The sequence below is a fragment of the Ostrinia nubilalis genome, chromosome 27, assembly GCF_963855985.1.
Source record: "Ostrinia nubilalis chromosome 27, ilOstNubi1.1, whole genome shotgun sequence".
Taxonomy (NCBI): domain Eukaryota; kingdom Metazoa; phylum Arthropoda; class Insecta; order Lepidoptera; family Crambidae; genus Ostrinia; species Ostrinia nubilalis.
The window spans coordinates 8,087,410-8,105,038 of NC_087114.1; the positions used below are offsets into that span (position 1 = coordinate 8,087,410).

At 44.0% G+C, this 17,629-nt stretch overlaps 1 protein-coding gene across 1 annotated transcript; it reads right to left on the reverse strand.

Moving 5' to 3' along the window:
• Positions 1-4,745: 4,745 nt before the first annotated feature.
• Positions 4,746-16,543, reverse strand: LOC135084813 (atos homolog protein A). The gene is made up of 10 exons (XM_063979553.1): positions 16,368-16,543; positions 15,605-15,791; positions 13,674-13,790; positions 12,648-12,784; positions 10,689-10,820; positions 8,098-9,726; positions 7,575-7,720; positions 6,546-6,709; positions 5,711-5,946; positions 4,746-5,118 (listed from the first exon to the last, which is right to left on the reverse strand). The coding sequence occupies exons 1-10, from the start codon at positions 16,541-16,543 to the stop codon at positions 4,791-4,793; spliced, it is 3,252 nt and encodes a 1,083-aa protein (XP_063835623.1). The 3' UTR covers positions 4,746-4,790.
• Between the last annotated feature and the right edge of the window lie 1,086 nt (positions 16,544-17,629).

Genomic DNA, 17,629 nt, shown 5'->3' on the forward strand with positions numbered 1-17,629 from the left:
ACTATAGCTATAAGGTCTCACAGCGCGCGTGGACGCACAGGGTGACACATGAACCAATCACAGAGCTCTATTCAACGCTGTGCTTTAGATTTGTTGCTTTTTTTAAAGCAAGCATCGTTTGTGAATACGGGCGTTAGTGAAAGCCTAAAAAGATTCTGAAAAATAACGTTTTTAAACTTTGAATGGAATTAACTGAGCGTCGTGACGTCACTAGTATGGGACGCTGCGTGTTGCTTCAACGGGTGATGTGACGTCACAAGATAATAAATATCTTAGTTATTTTAGATGTTTTTGAGAAACAAATATTGCTGGGTGATTTGATAATTACAAGGCTAAAGAAATGCATATTCCCTATTGTCCCTGCATACTTAGTCGACCCCCAATTTATTATTTAAAATTATGTTAAGTATTTATAAAATTGTACAAATAGTAGATAATTTATTTATTTAACTTATTGTTAGTAACGTTGCTAAACTTCTAGACCCATAGGCGTAGCTGTAGTTAAAAACTCCTATGTTCTTCTGATTAATTTCGTTGCGGGTCCAATGACAGTTTAACTCTCCCCCGGGACAAACTTGGCCTTCACTGGTTGGGTTTTTAATGGCGGTCAAGCTGTGGATCCTGGCTACACAGGAGTTGCAGCGGTGGGAACGAGAGGTGGGAATAGTCCCGTATGGACCCCCTATAGTTATCATTGGGGGTCTGGGGTCTAAACAGAATAAAGCAAGGGGCAAGGAGATAATGGGTCTATCCAGCTGGTCAGTAAGTTATCCGCATTTTGAAGAAAAAAAGAAAGAAATAGAAAAGTATCTGAAATAATAAAGAATCTCCAAATCTGACTAGTTTCTACCGCCATTTCTTCTCAACACCAGCCCATATGTTGTCCAGAAGTGGTGGTAGGGGCAAGCTATATTTGGGACGTGTTTATGTGCCCTGGAAAGGGCCTCAGTACTGAATAAATATTTTGATTTTGATTTGATTCGAATCTTGATGCTTTCCGAACCCCCTAGACCCCTTAAAAACCCATGACCAGGAACATGAGCTATAACAGGGGTGGCCAACCGGTCGATCGCGACTATTAGTCCGGTCGATCGTGGCAAGGCAAAAAATACTACATGATTGTGTACTAAACTATGCTGTTTCATTTAAGATTTCAAGAAGTATGTAAGTGGTAGATCGCCCAGGGTTTCGTTAGTAAACAGTATGATCTTATGTCTTCAAGTTGGCCACCCCTGAGCTATAAGAATTAATTGTAGTGTAAGTTGACGCCATAATGTGTGCATTGCTTTATTTATTGTATGATTGTCGAATTATTAATTTATTGAAAATAAATTATTCAACCTATTTAGTTTTGTATTTAAATCCCGAATTATAATCGTAGTCTGTTTCATCTACCTACACGAATAAAGAGGAAAGATTTGATTGTTTGTTTGCATTGAATAATTTCTGAAACTAATAGACAGTCACAGTTGGGAAAAAAATCCCATCAATTCACACTGTTAGAGATGACCTACACTGAACTGTCCCACCAAAGTCATTGACAGGGGGCGCCACAATCGTTCAACTATACAGGGTGGAATTTTGTAATGCCACCTGAAGGGAAAGTGCTCTTAATATTGTAGATAGAAAATTTTACTCAAAGAAAACATTCCTTTATTTTTGAAAAGAAATAAAACTACATTCAAAGATTTCCAAAAATTTGCTTGCTACACCCGGGAATCGAACCAACTAAAATATGTTAAAAATTACACCCTGTATTTTTATTGCATCGATCGTTAGGGTTAAGTAATAGGATGAAATCTCTCTAACAAACTTGATAAATCAAATGAAAGAAAAACGATGAAATCTGAAATTATTTTTATTATTTACAGAAAATTTTATTGTATGGTGGTGAATTTTCGGAAAATCTTCGAAAATCTTTGAATGCAGTTCTCTTTCTTTTCAAAAATAAAGGAATGTTTTCTTTGAGTAAAATTTTCTATCTACAGTATTAAGAGTACTTTCCCTCCAGGTGGCATTACAAAATTCCAACCTGTAGGAGTTTCCAACATGGCAAAAATCGGAACCAGCGATCCGGTATTGACGGTGGCGCCCCCCTGTCAATTTCACGGGTGGGACAGTTCAGTGTATTGGGTCTTTACTCGTTAGGACATTTTGTTTAACTACCTTCCCAACCGGTCACACTGTAGCCTGTATTTTCTCACGTTATACTTTAGATTAAAAGTATTTTTACTTTTAATGTTTAAAAACATTGTACCTGGACGAGTTTCTCTGTTGACTAGCTACAGGTAGGAAAAGTTTTAGGACTTACTTGGCCAATGCAGTCCTCAGAATACGGAACAAACCAGAAACCGTCAACGGGCGTAAATGTGTATTCATATAAATTACTCCGAATCGCACTAATTTGACTTTAGAGCAATTAGTCAATGGCCGGCGCGCGCATTGTTTACATATCCGTCAGATTGACACTTTATAATTAAATTATGCCGTCTTGTGCCGTTCCAACATGTAATAATGCTACTGGAATTACGAAGAAAGTGCATGGGATCATGTTTTATCCGTAAGTAGCACATTTCCAATTCATTTTAATTAAATAATAATTTTCAAAAAAAATCACGGTTGTATTTTGTAAGTGTTGCCACAGGTCAACGGAATATTTTACCCTACTTTTTTTATATTGAATTACATTTGTCTATAAAAAATTCACACGTTAATTTTGTTAGCGTTACCACAGAATAATGGAATATTTTCCCCATCCTTTTTGTTTTAATTAGTTTTTAGTGTAATTTCATCCATGACATGACAACCTGATTAATTAAATTATAAGTGCCACTTGTGGTCTAAACTGAATAAATATTTTTGATTTTGATTTGATTTTAATATATTGAATTAATTTATAATATTACTCCCTAAATAATGAGGAGATAATAAATTACTATCGTGAATTTCATACTTTCCCATTTATTCAAAAGTAAGGCATTGGTATCAACAGATCAGCAGCAGCAATATTTGTATATTTAATAATAATTTTAAGTAATTAATTATTGCTTACATATACTTACTCTGATTTTCTTTCAGGATACACAGCCAGAGTTGCCTCGCAATCAAATTCAAGTATTGGTGATGTTTTTGATTTGGATTCTGTTTTTGACTCCAAGAAAAGTTAAACTAAAAGTACTACTGCGCCGTAAACAAATGTTTTGTTGTCGATATGTTTACATAATAAAGAACCTTAAGTTTCTTTTTTGTTTTACTTGGCATTCTAAAATTTATATTCGACTTTTGTAATTGACTTTTAAATAACATATTATACCTACATGTACTATATTATTACACTATTTAATAGAAATAAATAATCATCTACACTTAGTTACTTCGGAGTAAAAATTAAATTCATAGGTAGGTAGGTACTATCTATGCCTATGGCCAGTCATGTCGTCTCGTTCTATCGCAAAGAATCACCATTTGATGAGAGCGAGAGGAAAAACGGAAATGGATAGTTAACACTGTGGCCGTGTGTACTTACTTCACTTACCTACTTATTTTTTACTTGTTAAGAGATGTTCTTTAAAAAATTACATAAATTTACCCCAAAAATGGGGGTGTCACACGGCGCTTGTAACACTAAAGGGGGTAGAGGGGCGCGGGAGGGGAAGTATTTTGGACACAAGTTGCCGCGTAGAAATGTTATCGAACACTCCTTCTGGTTTGTTCTGTATTCTGAGATGCAGTCGACGCTTGCTTGCAAACCCTTGGGTTTTGAGCTCGCCCGGGGCTTACATCCAATAGTTTAGTGGGTCTTGCTGCACTCACAACACACAATGCACAGCATTTTACGTGAACACAACGGGTGTTTACACTGTTATTGCGATTTTTCACTCGCACGCACGCGCCATTTTTCTTGACTGACGTAGGTAGTTCCCGCGTTTAAGATTCGAACGAGCAGCGCCCCTCGTGGCGTGTTTGTGTACTTTTTGGTTGGCTAAGAGTTTGGAATAGGAATGCGTTTATTGTATTTTTAAATTCTACTGCAATCTACTGTTTTTAAAATTCTTTTTGCCACTTTTGTAAAAAGCCTGATGCACGTGTGAGACAAAATTGTTTTATTCCAATTTGTACTGCAAATCCAAAACTAGAAACTCAGTGTGCTTTTTATGGCAATAATAGCTACAATCTAAAATAGATATTTTCGCTACCTTTATCCCTATGAATATGACAAGGATGCAAAGTAACAGCGTTTAATTCACTCTCGCCTTGAAGAGGCCCGGATTTAGTGTTCTCTTTGGCCTAATTCACGTATTTTGTTTGACAGTCAGTCACGTATTTTCTCGCTGACGTTCAGAAGTCGTCCCATTGAAAAACAGCCCCCCTAGACAAAACGCACTTTTTGATCGAATCGAAAATCGAATCCGTCAAAACTCCATACAAAAAAGGGGCTTTTCGACCACTTTTCGACTGGTTTGCGATTATAATTTGCACTTTGTCTAGACCCACTGTTCTAAATCCGTATTCACAAGGGTCATTTTGACAGAACGAATACTCGATAGGATCGCAACTCACAATTTGTTGTCATTGAAGTTTTGTTACGTGGTCCCATTGAAAAACAGTTCTAAATCCGTATTCATAAGGGTCATATTGATAGAACGATTACTCGATAGGATCGCAACTCAGTGTTTTGTTGTCGTTGAAGTTTTGTTACGTGAAAGGCTACAGGAAAGGCAGCAGTATAAAATAAAACAGCCAAATATATAAAACCAAAAATATATTTTCTCATGGATACACATAACAGCCTATCGCGGCGAATACTTAGGGTTTTCTGGAGCGTACGTAAAACTCCTTAGCTCGTACGAGACGCCATTTTGGTTTTCGTACCCAATCTCCCTCATGCCCTTCACTTCGGAATCAAATTCGCTTGAACCGCCGAAAACGCGGTTCGGAGATCTTTTCTGATCGCTCCCGCTGTTTGAGTCTTTCTCTTCGCTGTTCTTCTCGCTGTCGCCATTCGCTATGGGCCGGAACAGCGAGTGAGCGGTCGCTGTGTCCAGATCCGCTTTCCTTGACACTATGATTCGTATGTCTGTGTGGAGGTACAGTTTGCCGGATTTCGACGTCATGAATCTGTGGAAGAAAAAATTTTAAGTTATAATATGAATCTGGTATAATATGGGTAGACTGCAACATAAGTGTTGTTGACCACAAGCCGGAAGACGTAGTGCGGACAGGCATCCCACTAGGTGGACCGACGATCTGGTAAAGGTCGCGAGAAGAGCCTGGATGCGGGCAGCGCAGGACCGTTTATTGTGGAAAACCTTGGGGAGGCCTTTGTCCAGCAGTGGACGTCATTTGGCTGAAACGAACGAACGAAGGTACCGTAATAAGCTCATCTCAGACATAATGTACCGTAACAAATCACTTTTATACGGTACCCTATAAGATACTGAACGACATGTATAATACCTATAGTATAAGGTATTGAACGACATGTAAAAGTACTGAACGACATGTAAAAGGTACTGAACGACATGTAAAAGGTACTGAACGACATGTATAAGGTACAGAACGTCATGTATAAGGTACATTAACCTTACCTCAAGTGTATAAGGTACCGAACCACATGTATATTGTACTGTACTGTAACACACTCACCTCAGGTGTATAAGGTACTGTAACACACTCACCTCAGGTGTATAAGGTACTGTAACACACTCACCTCAGGTGTATAAGGTACCGCAGCCATTTATGCGCGTATCTAGCAGGCGGGTCAGCGCCGGCAGGCATGTACAGCGTTCGCTGTCGCAGGAACGTTCGCGCGGCGGGAGGCATCGCTGTCAAGTCGTACAGCACTACAAACATCTTGACCAGTGTCCCGTGAGGGTTGAAGAGGGACACCTGGATGGTGCCGGAACGGGCGACCCGGTACCCGTGGGGACCCAGGTTTATGTGGCCCTGGAAAGAAAGGTCAAAATATAATAATAAGGAAAATTATGTAAATTCTTAGGAACACAACAATCAATAAATATACAGGGTGTTTGGTAAATGGGTATATGAGCCGACACTAGCCCATGTTAACATGGGCATATAAATGATATAGTGAAGTCAGAAATTTGATATCATCATTTTATTTTTTTAAATTTTCATACAAAATAAATTTTATAAATTCCGATTTGTATAAAAATTAAAATAGTTAAAATTAAGATATCAATTTTCTGACTTCACCATACCATTTATATGCCCATGTTAACATGGGCTAGTGTCGGCTCATATACCCATTTACCAAACACCCTGTAGATCTCTGTGTGTGTGTCTGTCTATGTGTCTGTCTGTGTGTGAGTCTGTGAGTGCGTCTGTCTGTTTTACTGTGTGTGCGTACGTGTGCGTGTGCGTGTGTGTGTGTGTGTGTGTGTGTGTGTGCGCGTGTGCGTGTGTGTGTGTGTGTGTGTGTGTGTGTGTGTGTGTGTGTGTGTGTGTGTGTGTGTGTGTGCGTGTCTCTCTCTCTTTCTCTTTCAGTGTGTGTGTTTGTATGATGAAACGATCTATATACGTACCATATAAGGCGCATTGGTGCCTCCTGGAGCATAGAAGAACACGGTGACCGGAAGTCGGCGGTGCGGCGGGCAGAAGGCGCCGGAAGCGCCCAACTCAGCCGTGAAGCCTGCGACAGTGGCTACCGGCTCTAGGCGGCCTTTTAGGGCGGATTCCTCGAAGCTGCCTGAAAAATGGAAACGAGAAAACTCTTAGCATTGTATTAAAAATAAATAATTCAAAGAAAAACAACTTCCTATTTCTTTAATTAGAGATAACGTAAGAGTACTTGAATCGACAATAAAACGATCCCTAACGCTCATATCTTAATTTTGAAAGCTTAAGGTTTATTTTCGCGTACCATTATGTCTATTAAGCTTTGTAGTAAACTGTGTGTACGTATTTTTCAATGAACGAAGCGAATTATCCACGTGAGGCAATTCTGAAAGCGCGCGCAGCGGGTAAAAATAATTAAATAGAAAAGAAATGTTTTCTTTACGTAAATCAATTAAGTTATTGATTCTGAGTCGCTCCTAAAAATTTGGATACTGATAACAAAATCATCGTGCTGATTATTCTAGTCTGTTAAAATTGTTAATTGTTCTTGAATCTCGTTTGTACAATGATCTCAGCAAGAAGTTGCCAGAACTTGATATATATTTTCAAAGCCTGGCTGGTTTCTTAAAAACAATTAAGACGGGTGACGTGCCCCTGGTGGCATGCATCTAGGAAGCCTCTTATATTTTATTTTATTTTTTATTACTGTGTTTAAATTCAAAGTTGTAATTACTATATTATGTTATTGTATTGTGTAAAGTTCACGGGTTGCTTACATTATAATATATGCATACAGCATGCATGGTTATCGTTTGTGTGGGAGCAGTTAGCTAGAGACCTTTGGTTTGTTTTTTTTTAATTGTGTTTAATACTGTATCTCATGTTGATAGCCCAATAAAACACACAAGTACAGCTTAGTGCAGCAGCCGCTAGATTAACAGACTGTAATTTTTTTTGTTGGCAAGTAAAATACTTATACTTTAAAATCCACTCACCCAACAGCCCAGTGCTCGGGCCGATCCTCAGCTTGGGCGGCTCCTCCTTCCTCCGGGGCGGCGGCGCGGGCGGCGGCGACCGCGGCGCGGGGGACGCGGGGGACGCGGGGAGGGGGGACGGCGGCGAGATCGGGTGGAATAACGCGCTGGAAGGAATGAGGCAAATATTTTAAACTTTATATTGTCAATGTGTATCATTCTACACTGGTCATCACAAAAATCGACCCTCTCGCGACAAGCACTTATCAAACGTATGCATCTCCACTTGCCATCAACATTGGTACCATTTGAACGCCTAAGGCCCGGTCTGTGAGCACGTAGAATTTTGTCCAATGACCCCAAGCTACCCATCCTTATCGCTCGCGCGTAATTATATTTCTGTCGCGACTGTGCAACGGGCGGCAGCAGTGAGTGTGCAAGCGCGACAGCAACATAATTACGCGCGAGCGATAAGGATGGGTAGCTTGGGGTCATTGGACAAAATTCTACGTGCTCACATACCAGACTATAGAAAAGAACTGACCTTTTAATACCGGAAATTCCGTTGATCGAGTCGTCAAAATCGAAGCAATTGTTCCCTCGCCTCAAAGGCGCTGGACTCGATGTCAAAGGGAGCCCAGTTTTCGTGTGAAACACCATGGACGCAGCCGAATCGAAACGCCACCGGAACCGGTCCATCTCACTCGGAGAAGGAATCAACGCGTCCTGATTCCTTTTCGGATCAGGGAATTTGAACCCGCTCTCGTCTTTCGGCGAAGACAACTCCTCGCACTTATCAATCGTCCCATAGTCACACTTTTCGTACAACACATAATCGTCTTCGCTGATCGAAAACGTCTTCTGGCGCTTAGATTCCGGCCGCTGAGGCTGAGAAAACACTGTATCATCAGTCTTCAAATGCAACTCCTCCATATCCCTTTCAGCATTCTGAGAGAACCTATCGGAAACTATCTTCTCCAGCCGGCCCACGATCGGGAAGAACCGACGGAGTTTCGGTCGTTTAACCACGTCATCACTAACTATAGAACTATCAACTACTATATCATTTAATTTTATATCACACGTAGAATTACTGCTATTTATATCACATTTGTGCTTTTTGAGGGGGTTGCCCTCGTCCTCGCATTTTCGGCGGGCGCCATTCGGCTCGGAGATAGCAGCGAGATCGTACGAACCACCAGAGCGGACTAAACGACTCTGGGTACAGTTGGAGCAAGCCACTTGTAAAGGAAGACCGCACTGGCAAGAGAAATCCTCAGTTTGGGTCCCAACTGTGCTGGTCTTTTTGAATTCCGGCGGTGGTATGCTCACTGCTTCAACGAAAGGGGATTTGGTCTCGATCCGACTGGCAGGCAATGTCAAATACGTTTGGTTTCTGTAGCATCCGATCGCTCGGAGCCGGTCGAATCTCGCCGCCTGCAGAATCGGAATCGAGGTGTGTGTTTCCTTAACTTTTTGCTGACTATCGCCCTCCGAAGACGTACTGTCGGAGAGCTTTTTCATCTTGCTCTCTTTCCGCAAACGCCTTTTGTATTTAGCTATCTCCTTCAGCCGCCGCTCGTCCAGTTTCTTCGGCTCCTGACTTAAACTAGTGGAAGATCTATGATTGTCTTTGCCGTCCGATTCGTCGTCGCAGCTGCATTTGTGTTTCCCGTTCTCGCTGCATGGAGTGTGCATTCGATCATCGACCAAATCCTTCTTCTCCTTTTCGTCTGAGGATATGAGGAACTCTGTCGAACCTGGATTGGAGACGATTGACAGCCTTCGGGAGGTAGTGCCGATGTTGGAGTTGACGGCGTGATCGGACGGAAACTTGGAACACCTAGGACCTAATGTGAGATCATTTAACTTCCCCGTAAGATCCTCGGGACCGACGGGCTCTTTCCTGTGGCAGGTACATTTGACTGTGGGAATATCATCTATTCGTGGGAGACTCTCCAGAACCACTTTGAGGTACACGTTATCCCCTATGTCTGAGATGGGGAAGTTGTGGTCTGTTGGTGGTTTGGAGAACTCCGCCATTTTGTAACTCTCGCCAGGGATCTTGATGGAGTAGACGATGTTCAGTTGGCGTTTCTCATCGGCCAACTCCTCCTCGTCACAGTTAGCCTCGACTTTCTTGTAGTTGCACGATTCGCGGCTTAGCTTTCGTCTGGAAAAAGAGAAAGGAAATTGTTGAAAAAAATCTGATAATCAATAAGAAATAATGTTTCCTGTGTACTTAAATAAGGTGATGTGAGCAGCGCAAAACGTAGTATGGGCAGGTCTGCCACGATCTGGTGAAAATCGCAGGAAGCACTTGGATCTGGCATCGCAAGACCGGTCATTGTGGAAATCCTTATAATATGAAATGTGGTGACAATGACAGCAGTCACCCGACAGATTGATGTTGGTGAATGTGCCAACAGTGGCCTTTTTTTTCGTCAGGAAATGCATGAAATCGTATACCCACACTGGCCCGGGGGAACCAGTCGGTTATGTGAGGCTCTCCCTGCCAAATGGGCAGGGCCTACTCACTAAAACTAGACTGAGCTTGTGGCGACCACCTGTCACGCGTTAACACCACGCGAACAACTGACATAACTATTATAGCTGGGACTGTTGGTGGTGCCTATTGCCCAACAGTGGGCTATCATCCTACCTGCGCTCGCTAGAGTTCTCCTTTGTCTTCTGAAGGCGCGCGAGGCACGCGGACACTAGTTATAATTGTGATTAATATAAATCCCATTGCCCAACAGTGGGCTAGCATCCTACCTGCGCTCGCTGGGGTCCTCCTCTGTCTTCTGGAGGCGCGCGAGCCACGCGGATAGCTACAAGTCGTATTGTTGGGACTGGTGTAAGTGCCTATTGCCCAACAGTGGGCTATCATCCTACCTGCGCTCGCTGGGGTCCTCCTCTGTCTTCTGGAGGCGCGCGAGCCACGCGGATAGCTACAAGTCGTATTGTTGGGACTAGTGTAAGTGCCTATTGCCCAACAGTGGGCTATCATCCTACCTGCGCTCGCTGGGGTCCTCCTCTGTCTTCTGGAGGCGCGCGAGCCACGCGGATAGCTACAAGTCGTATTGTTGGGACTAGTGTAAGTGCCTATTGCCCAACAGTGGGCTATCATCCTACCTGCGCTCGCTGGGGTCCTCCTCTGTCTTCTGGAGGCGCGCGAGCCACGCGGACAGCTGCGAAAAGTGGAGTTGTGAGCGGACCGCGTTCAGCAGCCATTGTGATGTGATGAACGCTGGTCCGTCGTGGGGTCTGGAAATAGGATGAGACGAGATTTATAAATCAATGTTTGAAAAATGGCTAATATCCGATATAATTATATATCGCAATACAACAGTAATGCCCGTTTTCACCATCAATCCCTAATTTTTAAGTTACTCCTGACCACAAAATTCCTGTTAATTGTTACCACAGGGGTCACTTAAAAATTAGGGATTGATGGTGAAAACGGGCATAAGTCTAAAATCAAAATCAAAATCAAAAAATATTTATTCAGTTTAGACCACAAGTGGCACTTATGAACGTCAATAGAAAATAATAAAAAAAGAAAAGGTAGCCCTTATGGGGCACTTTACATGTCTCCTTATCTTTTGGGCCCTACCAGCGCTTCGAGACAAACATATGGCAAGTCTCCTCGTAGATAAAGCGTTAAAACGTGAATTTTACTGCAATAAATACTTTAAATAATAACATAGTAGCAGTGCCCTTACATGGTACATGCTAAGATCTAATAATCTCACATACTCTAAAACAAATAAAAAAGCATTTCTTTTCTTACATTCTTAAAACAAGTACCTACTAAAATGAAAAAAAAAAAGAAGCGTTGAAACATGATATGGCACTATGGCAGTGACTGAGCGTGACATCACATAACACGTGCCCATAATACCACTAGTATGTGACGCTGTGTGTTTTTAACGTGTACAGTGACGTGACAAGATTACGTGTCTGTATCTTATCTAAACTACAAATTAAAAAAAATAGTCATCAATGATTTCATAAACAAATGATTAGTACCAAAATATTGTCTACTAAACTAATGTCCTAACGAATAACAGTGCGACTTGATAGGAATTTTTTTCCCAACAAGTAACAGTGTAACACGTTTTAAATAAATAAATAATTCCTTTATTGAAGTTACAAGTTTTATCATTACAGGGTTTGGTACAACTTCTTTTAAGTTTATAAAAACCTGTATTAGAAGTACGTTTTGGGTTTTGGTGTGACTGATTGGTAACAAGCGCTCTCTCTGGTTTGATATTGGACGCTAGGCCAGGGGTTCCCAAAGTGGAGGGCGCACCCCCCAAGGGAGGCGCTTTATGGTCGTAAGGGGACGCGTTTCAAATCGTCGCTTGCCTCTCTAACTGACGTATCTGACATTTTTTTCGAAACTGAGTTATCTACACCATCTTAATCAATTTCGGAAGACGAATCGATCTGTCTAATCACCTGAAAATTTTGCAAAATGTCAGTTACGTCAGTTAGAGAGGCAAGCGACGAAATAAGTAGGGAACTCCTGGTCTAGATACGGTTTTATGCCCGTTATGACCATCAGTCCCTAATTTTTAAGTACATAACCCCTGTGCAGAACGCACATCCTTTTTTCTAATAATTTACTCTTTTCTATTGTCTTATATCTTTTGTCTTTGATTATGTTTTTTGACGTCTTTAAAACCGGTGTGTTTTATTACTAACTAGCTGACCCGGCGAACTCTGTTCCGCCTTAAAGGCAATAAATAAGCCATCGCAATTTTTCCTTATTTGCTCACCGTTAAGACCTACCCTGGACTACGACAAACATTTTAAAACCAAAATCAGCTCAATCGGTCCAGCCGTTCTCGAGTTTTAATCAGACTAACAAACAGCAATTCATTTTTATTTATATATGTAGATATAAATATAGATAAGTAAATAAATAATCCCTATAACTCTTAAGCGCCCTCCTAGACCTCAAGGAGGTCCTGTGTGAGGCACAACCCCAATGGTAACACATAACAAGAATTTTGTTTTCACAGGGGTCACTTAAAAATTAGGGATTGATGGTGAAAACGGGCATTAATCTAGTTTTCTCACACTCACTTGTTCGGCAGCGCTTGTATGGTCCACCTTTCCAGCAGCATGGCCCGTTGCTGTGTGTGCTGTTTGTCGAACGTGCTCTCCCCTTCCGGCTTGCTGATCGACGCTAGACAGTCCGGGCAGTCGGGAGCTAGCAGTACCTGGAAAAAATCAAATTCATATAAAATCTCATTTTATTTTTGCAAGTAGGCTTTTAAAAAGCACTTTTACATGTCCCAGTTTTAACCGTACCACTGTTTCGGGACAGTAAATGGGTCAGTGCTGAGAAGAAGCAGCGAAAGAAACAGTCACTATTGTCAGCCTACTCAGCATAGCTATTTGCACAATTTTGGGTAAAACCAGTATGTTATAAACATAGAAATCAAGGAATTTCTATCAGGTTATAGAGGATTTGGACTACCCTCCCATGCTGGCCAGAAGTTCAACGCCAGAAGACTGAAGACAGTTGTAAATATACAGTCACGATCATCAGGTCATTTTAGTCTCCAATGCAGGAGCACGCCTTTGTACTTTATCAGCAAACTGAGCATTTAGCCTACACTCGCCACGCTGGCCAAAAGGGCTACGGATGCCTTGGTGCTCAGAAAAGCAAGTGGCACTTCGAAAATCGCTGGAGCGAAGGCCTTTCGAAATTACATCTGTCACGTTTTGCCACTTAGCTAGGGCTGATGTTTGTATATTTCTCTTTTAATCGCCTATTACGACATTCATAGGAAGAAGTTGTATTGATACTGTAGCCTCTTATCAGCTGCAACTGCAAAGAAGAAATTCCCTTAGTCACCACTTACGCAGCGCCTCTTACGATAGCCACTCGAAGAGCTGGTTCTAACTGGAACCACAAGGCTACAAGCAGAAATTTGCCTATTTGCAGAAAAACAAATAACTTTTACGACTAGCATTACTTTTGACTTGACTTCTGCGACTTCTATAACTTCTACGACTTCTATAACTTCTACGACTTCTATAGCTTCTATAACTTCTACAACTTCTATGACTTCTATGACTTCTACAACTTCTACGTCAACTTACTTCAATGCAGATGGGGATCTGATCGTTCCACAACGCCTGCACGTGGTTGTCGAGCTGGGCCTCCACGCCACCTAGCTTCGGCTCCTCAGTCTCTAGTTTTGGCTGGGTTTGCTGGACCTGAAATGAAAGGATAGCTGTGGTGAGTACAGTTCATGATATAGTGGTTTCTGGGGAAAGAAAGTAAGGTTGGATCAGCAACCAAAATGTGATTCAAGTTTTTTATAGCTTGCCCTTCTATAAATGGTGGAACCACTTCTGTTGTGCTGAGAAGAAGTCAACATCTCTACTACATCCTATTGATCACCTTAAATACTTAACAGAAATACATTAAGAAATATTTCTGGTCTTATAATCAGAAAGTAACGATAACAAGTTGCCTCGCCTTTAATAATAAAGCCTTGGTATAGCAAACGGGTACAACTAGATTTTTTAAAATTTTTATGTAGCTTCTGAACTACCCAGGCGAAGGTCGACGGGAAGCGTGCGATTAACCGAACATCATCATCATTCATGGTCATGATGCCAATCGACTAAAGACCTCGGGTCTTTAAGCAGGCTTACCTACGCGCTGCCTTCATTGGTGGGGTTTTACTGATATTCAAGCTGTAGATCCTGGCTACACAAGAGTTGCAGCGATGGGGACGAGAGGTCGGAATAGTCCCGTTGCCTGCGTGCTGGGTTCTCTCGCTATGCAAGTTGACCCAAAAGGTGGACCGAAGACCTCATAAAGGTATCAGTAAGGCGCTGGATGCAGGCCACTACCTACTGGTCACTATGGAAATCATTGGGGGAGGCCATGTTCAGCAGTGGACGTCCTGTGGCTGAAATGATGATGATGACGCAGCGGGCGTCCATTCCATGCCCAATTGGCGTGGGACCTTAAAATCCCGAGTGTAGTCTTCCCTGCGCGCTGGGCTTTGAGTGCAGTGGGCACGTGCGGCGCGCGGCGGGGTAGAGTGAATGAATGAATGATGAGCGTTGAATGAATGATGAACGAGTGATGAACGAATGATGAATGAATGAACGTATGAATGAATGTGAACAAATGAACGAATGAATGATGAACGAATGATGAATGAATGAATGATGAAAGAAATAATGTTTGAATGAATGATGGACGAAGGAAAGAATGAATGGTGAACGTATGAATGGTGAACCATTGAACGAACTACATACCTGCGCGCTGGGCTCCCTGGCCTGGCGCTTGGCGTGCAGCGGGCGAGCGCGCGCGCACGATCAGCCGGCCCAGCTGCAGCAGCAGCCGCGGGCCCGACGCGCCCGCCGCCGGCAGCGGGGAGCAGCTGTGCATCTGAGGCGCGCGAGCAGTGGCTGCTAGCCGGCCCAGCGGGACATATCACTCGTGGTGCGAATAGATTAACGACCTCGGGTCTTTGAGCAGGCTTACCTGAGCCTTCATTGATGGGGTTTTTACTGGCGATCAAACCATAGATCCTAGAGATGGGAACGAGAGGTGGGGGAACAGTTCCATTACCTGTGCGCTAGGTTGTCTCGCTAGACAAGGTGACCCAAAATGTGGGCTAGAAACCTCAGGAAGGCGCTGGATGCAGGCCACTACCAACTGGTCACTATGGAAATCATTGGGGGAGACCATGTTCAGCAGTAGACATCCTGTGGCTGAAATGATGATGATGACGCAGCGGGCGTCCATTCCATGCCCAATTGGCGTGGGACCTTAAAATACCGAGTGTAGCTTTATCTACGCGCTGGGCTTTGAGCGCAGTGGGCACGTGCGGCACGCGGCGGGGAAGAGTGAATGAACGAATGATGAACGAATGATGAATGAATGAATGATGAAAGAATGAATGTATGAATAAATAATGGACGAAGATAAAGAATGAAAGGTGAACGAATGAATGAATGATGAACGATTGAACGAACATAATAATATGAATGAATGATAAACTATGTACCTGCACGCTGGGCTCCCTGGCCTGGCTCTTGGCGTGCAGCGGGCGCGGGCGGCGCGCGGCGGGCGAGCGCGCGCGCACGATCAGCCGGCCCAGCTGCAGCAGCAGCCGCGGGCCCGACGCGCCCGCCGCCGGCAGCGGGGAGCAGCTGTGCGTCTGAGGCGCGCGCGAGCAGTGGCTGCTAGCCGGCCTAGCGGTCCATATCACATATTATAAAGACCTCGGGTCTTTAAGCAGGCTTACCTGAACCTTCGTTGGTGGGGTGTTTACTAGCGGTCAAGGGTAAATCCTTGCTACACAGCAGTTGCGCGCTGGGTTCTCTCGCTTGGCAAGGTGATCCAAAAGGTGGATCGACGTCCTCATAAAGGTAGGAAATTGCTGGATTTGGAAATCATTAGAGGATGCTTAGTTCAGAAGTGGACATCCTATGGCTAAAATGATAATGATGCTGAAGTACATACCTGCTCGCTGGGTTCTGGGTTCAGAGCGCAGGCGGCGCGCAGCGGGTAAGAACGAATGAACGAATGATGAACGATTGAATGAACTATTACCTTACTAAACACAGCGCTTGGCGTATAGCGAGTTTAGGCAGCACGCGGCGGGAGAAGTGAATGAATGATGAATGATTGAATGAACTGTTATCCTACTAAACACAGCGCTTGGCGTATAGCAAGTTCAACAGCGCGCTGCGGGGAGGAGTGAGTGAATGAATGATGAACGATTGAACGAACTATGTACCTGCGCGCTGGGCTCCCTGGCCTAGCGCTTGGCGTGCAGCGGGCGCGGGCGGCGCGCGGCGGGCGAGCGCGCGCGCACGATCAGCCGGCCCAGCTGCAGCAGCAGCCGCGGGCCCGACGCGCCCGCCGCCGGCAGCGGGGAGCAGCTGTGCGGCTGAGGCGCGCGAGCAGTGGCTGCTGCGAGCCAGCGGGCCATATCACTCATGGTGCAATGATTAACGACCTCGGGTCTTTGAGCAGGCTTACCTGCGCCTTCATTGATGGGGTTTTTACTGGCGATTACACGATAGGTCCTGGATGAGTTGCATCTTTGGGAACGAGAGGTGAGTATAGTCTCGTTACCTACGCACTGGGTTCTCTCGCTAGGCAAGGTGACACAAAAGGTGGATAAAGACCTCATAAAGGTAGCAGGCAGACGCTGGGTATAGACAGCTACCAACCGGGCGATTTGGAAATCATCGGGGGAGGCCTATGGCTGAAATGATGAAGTACATACCTGCACGCTGGGTTCTGAGTGCAGCGGGAGCGGACGGAGCGCGGCAGGGAAGAGTGAATGAATGAATGATGAACGTTGAATGAATGATAGACGAATGAATGAATGACGAGTCAATGAATGAATGACGAACGAATGTTGATGAAAGATTGAATGAATGATGAACGAATAAATGATGAAGGATTGAACGAACTAAGTACCTGCGCGCTGGGCTCCCTGGCCTGGCGCTTGGCGTGCAGCGGGCGCGGGCGGCGCGCGGCGGGCGAGCGCGCGCGCACGATCAGCCGGCCCAGCTGCAGCAGCAGCCGCGGGCCCGACGCGCCCGCCGCCGGCAGCGGGGAGCAGCTGTGCATCTGTGGAGGAGAGAAAACACCAATTTAATAATGGGGAAGTTGACAGTGTTTTATTTCATGATCATCATCATCATTTCAGAGAGCGCTGCTGCCCGTTCTCTATTTGATGTGTAGTCCCTAAGTCGCCTCTTACGACACACCCGTGGGAAGAGTAGGGGTTGGTGACAAATGTATTCTACTCTGCCGTCACCACACGGTCTTCAAACATCAATCTTTTAAACTGCGATCTCCAACCCGCCTGCCAAGCGTGAAGATTATGGCAAAACCCTCCACTATAGTGGAGGAAGCTCATAGTCTAGCAGTGGACTGTAAAGGGCTGTTGATGATGATGATGATCATCATTTCAGCCATAGGACGTCCACTGCTGAACATGGCCTCCCCCAATGCTTTCCATGTTGATCGATTGGTAGCGGCCTGCGTCCAGCGCTTCCCTGCTACCTTTATG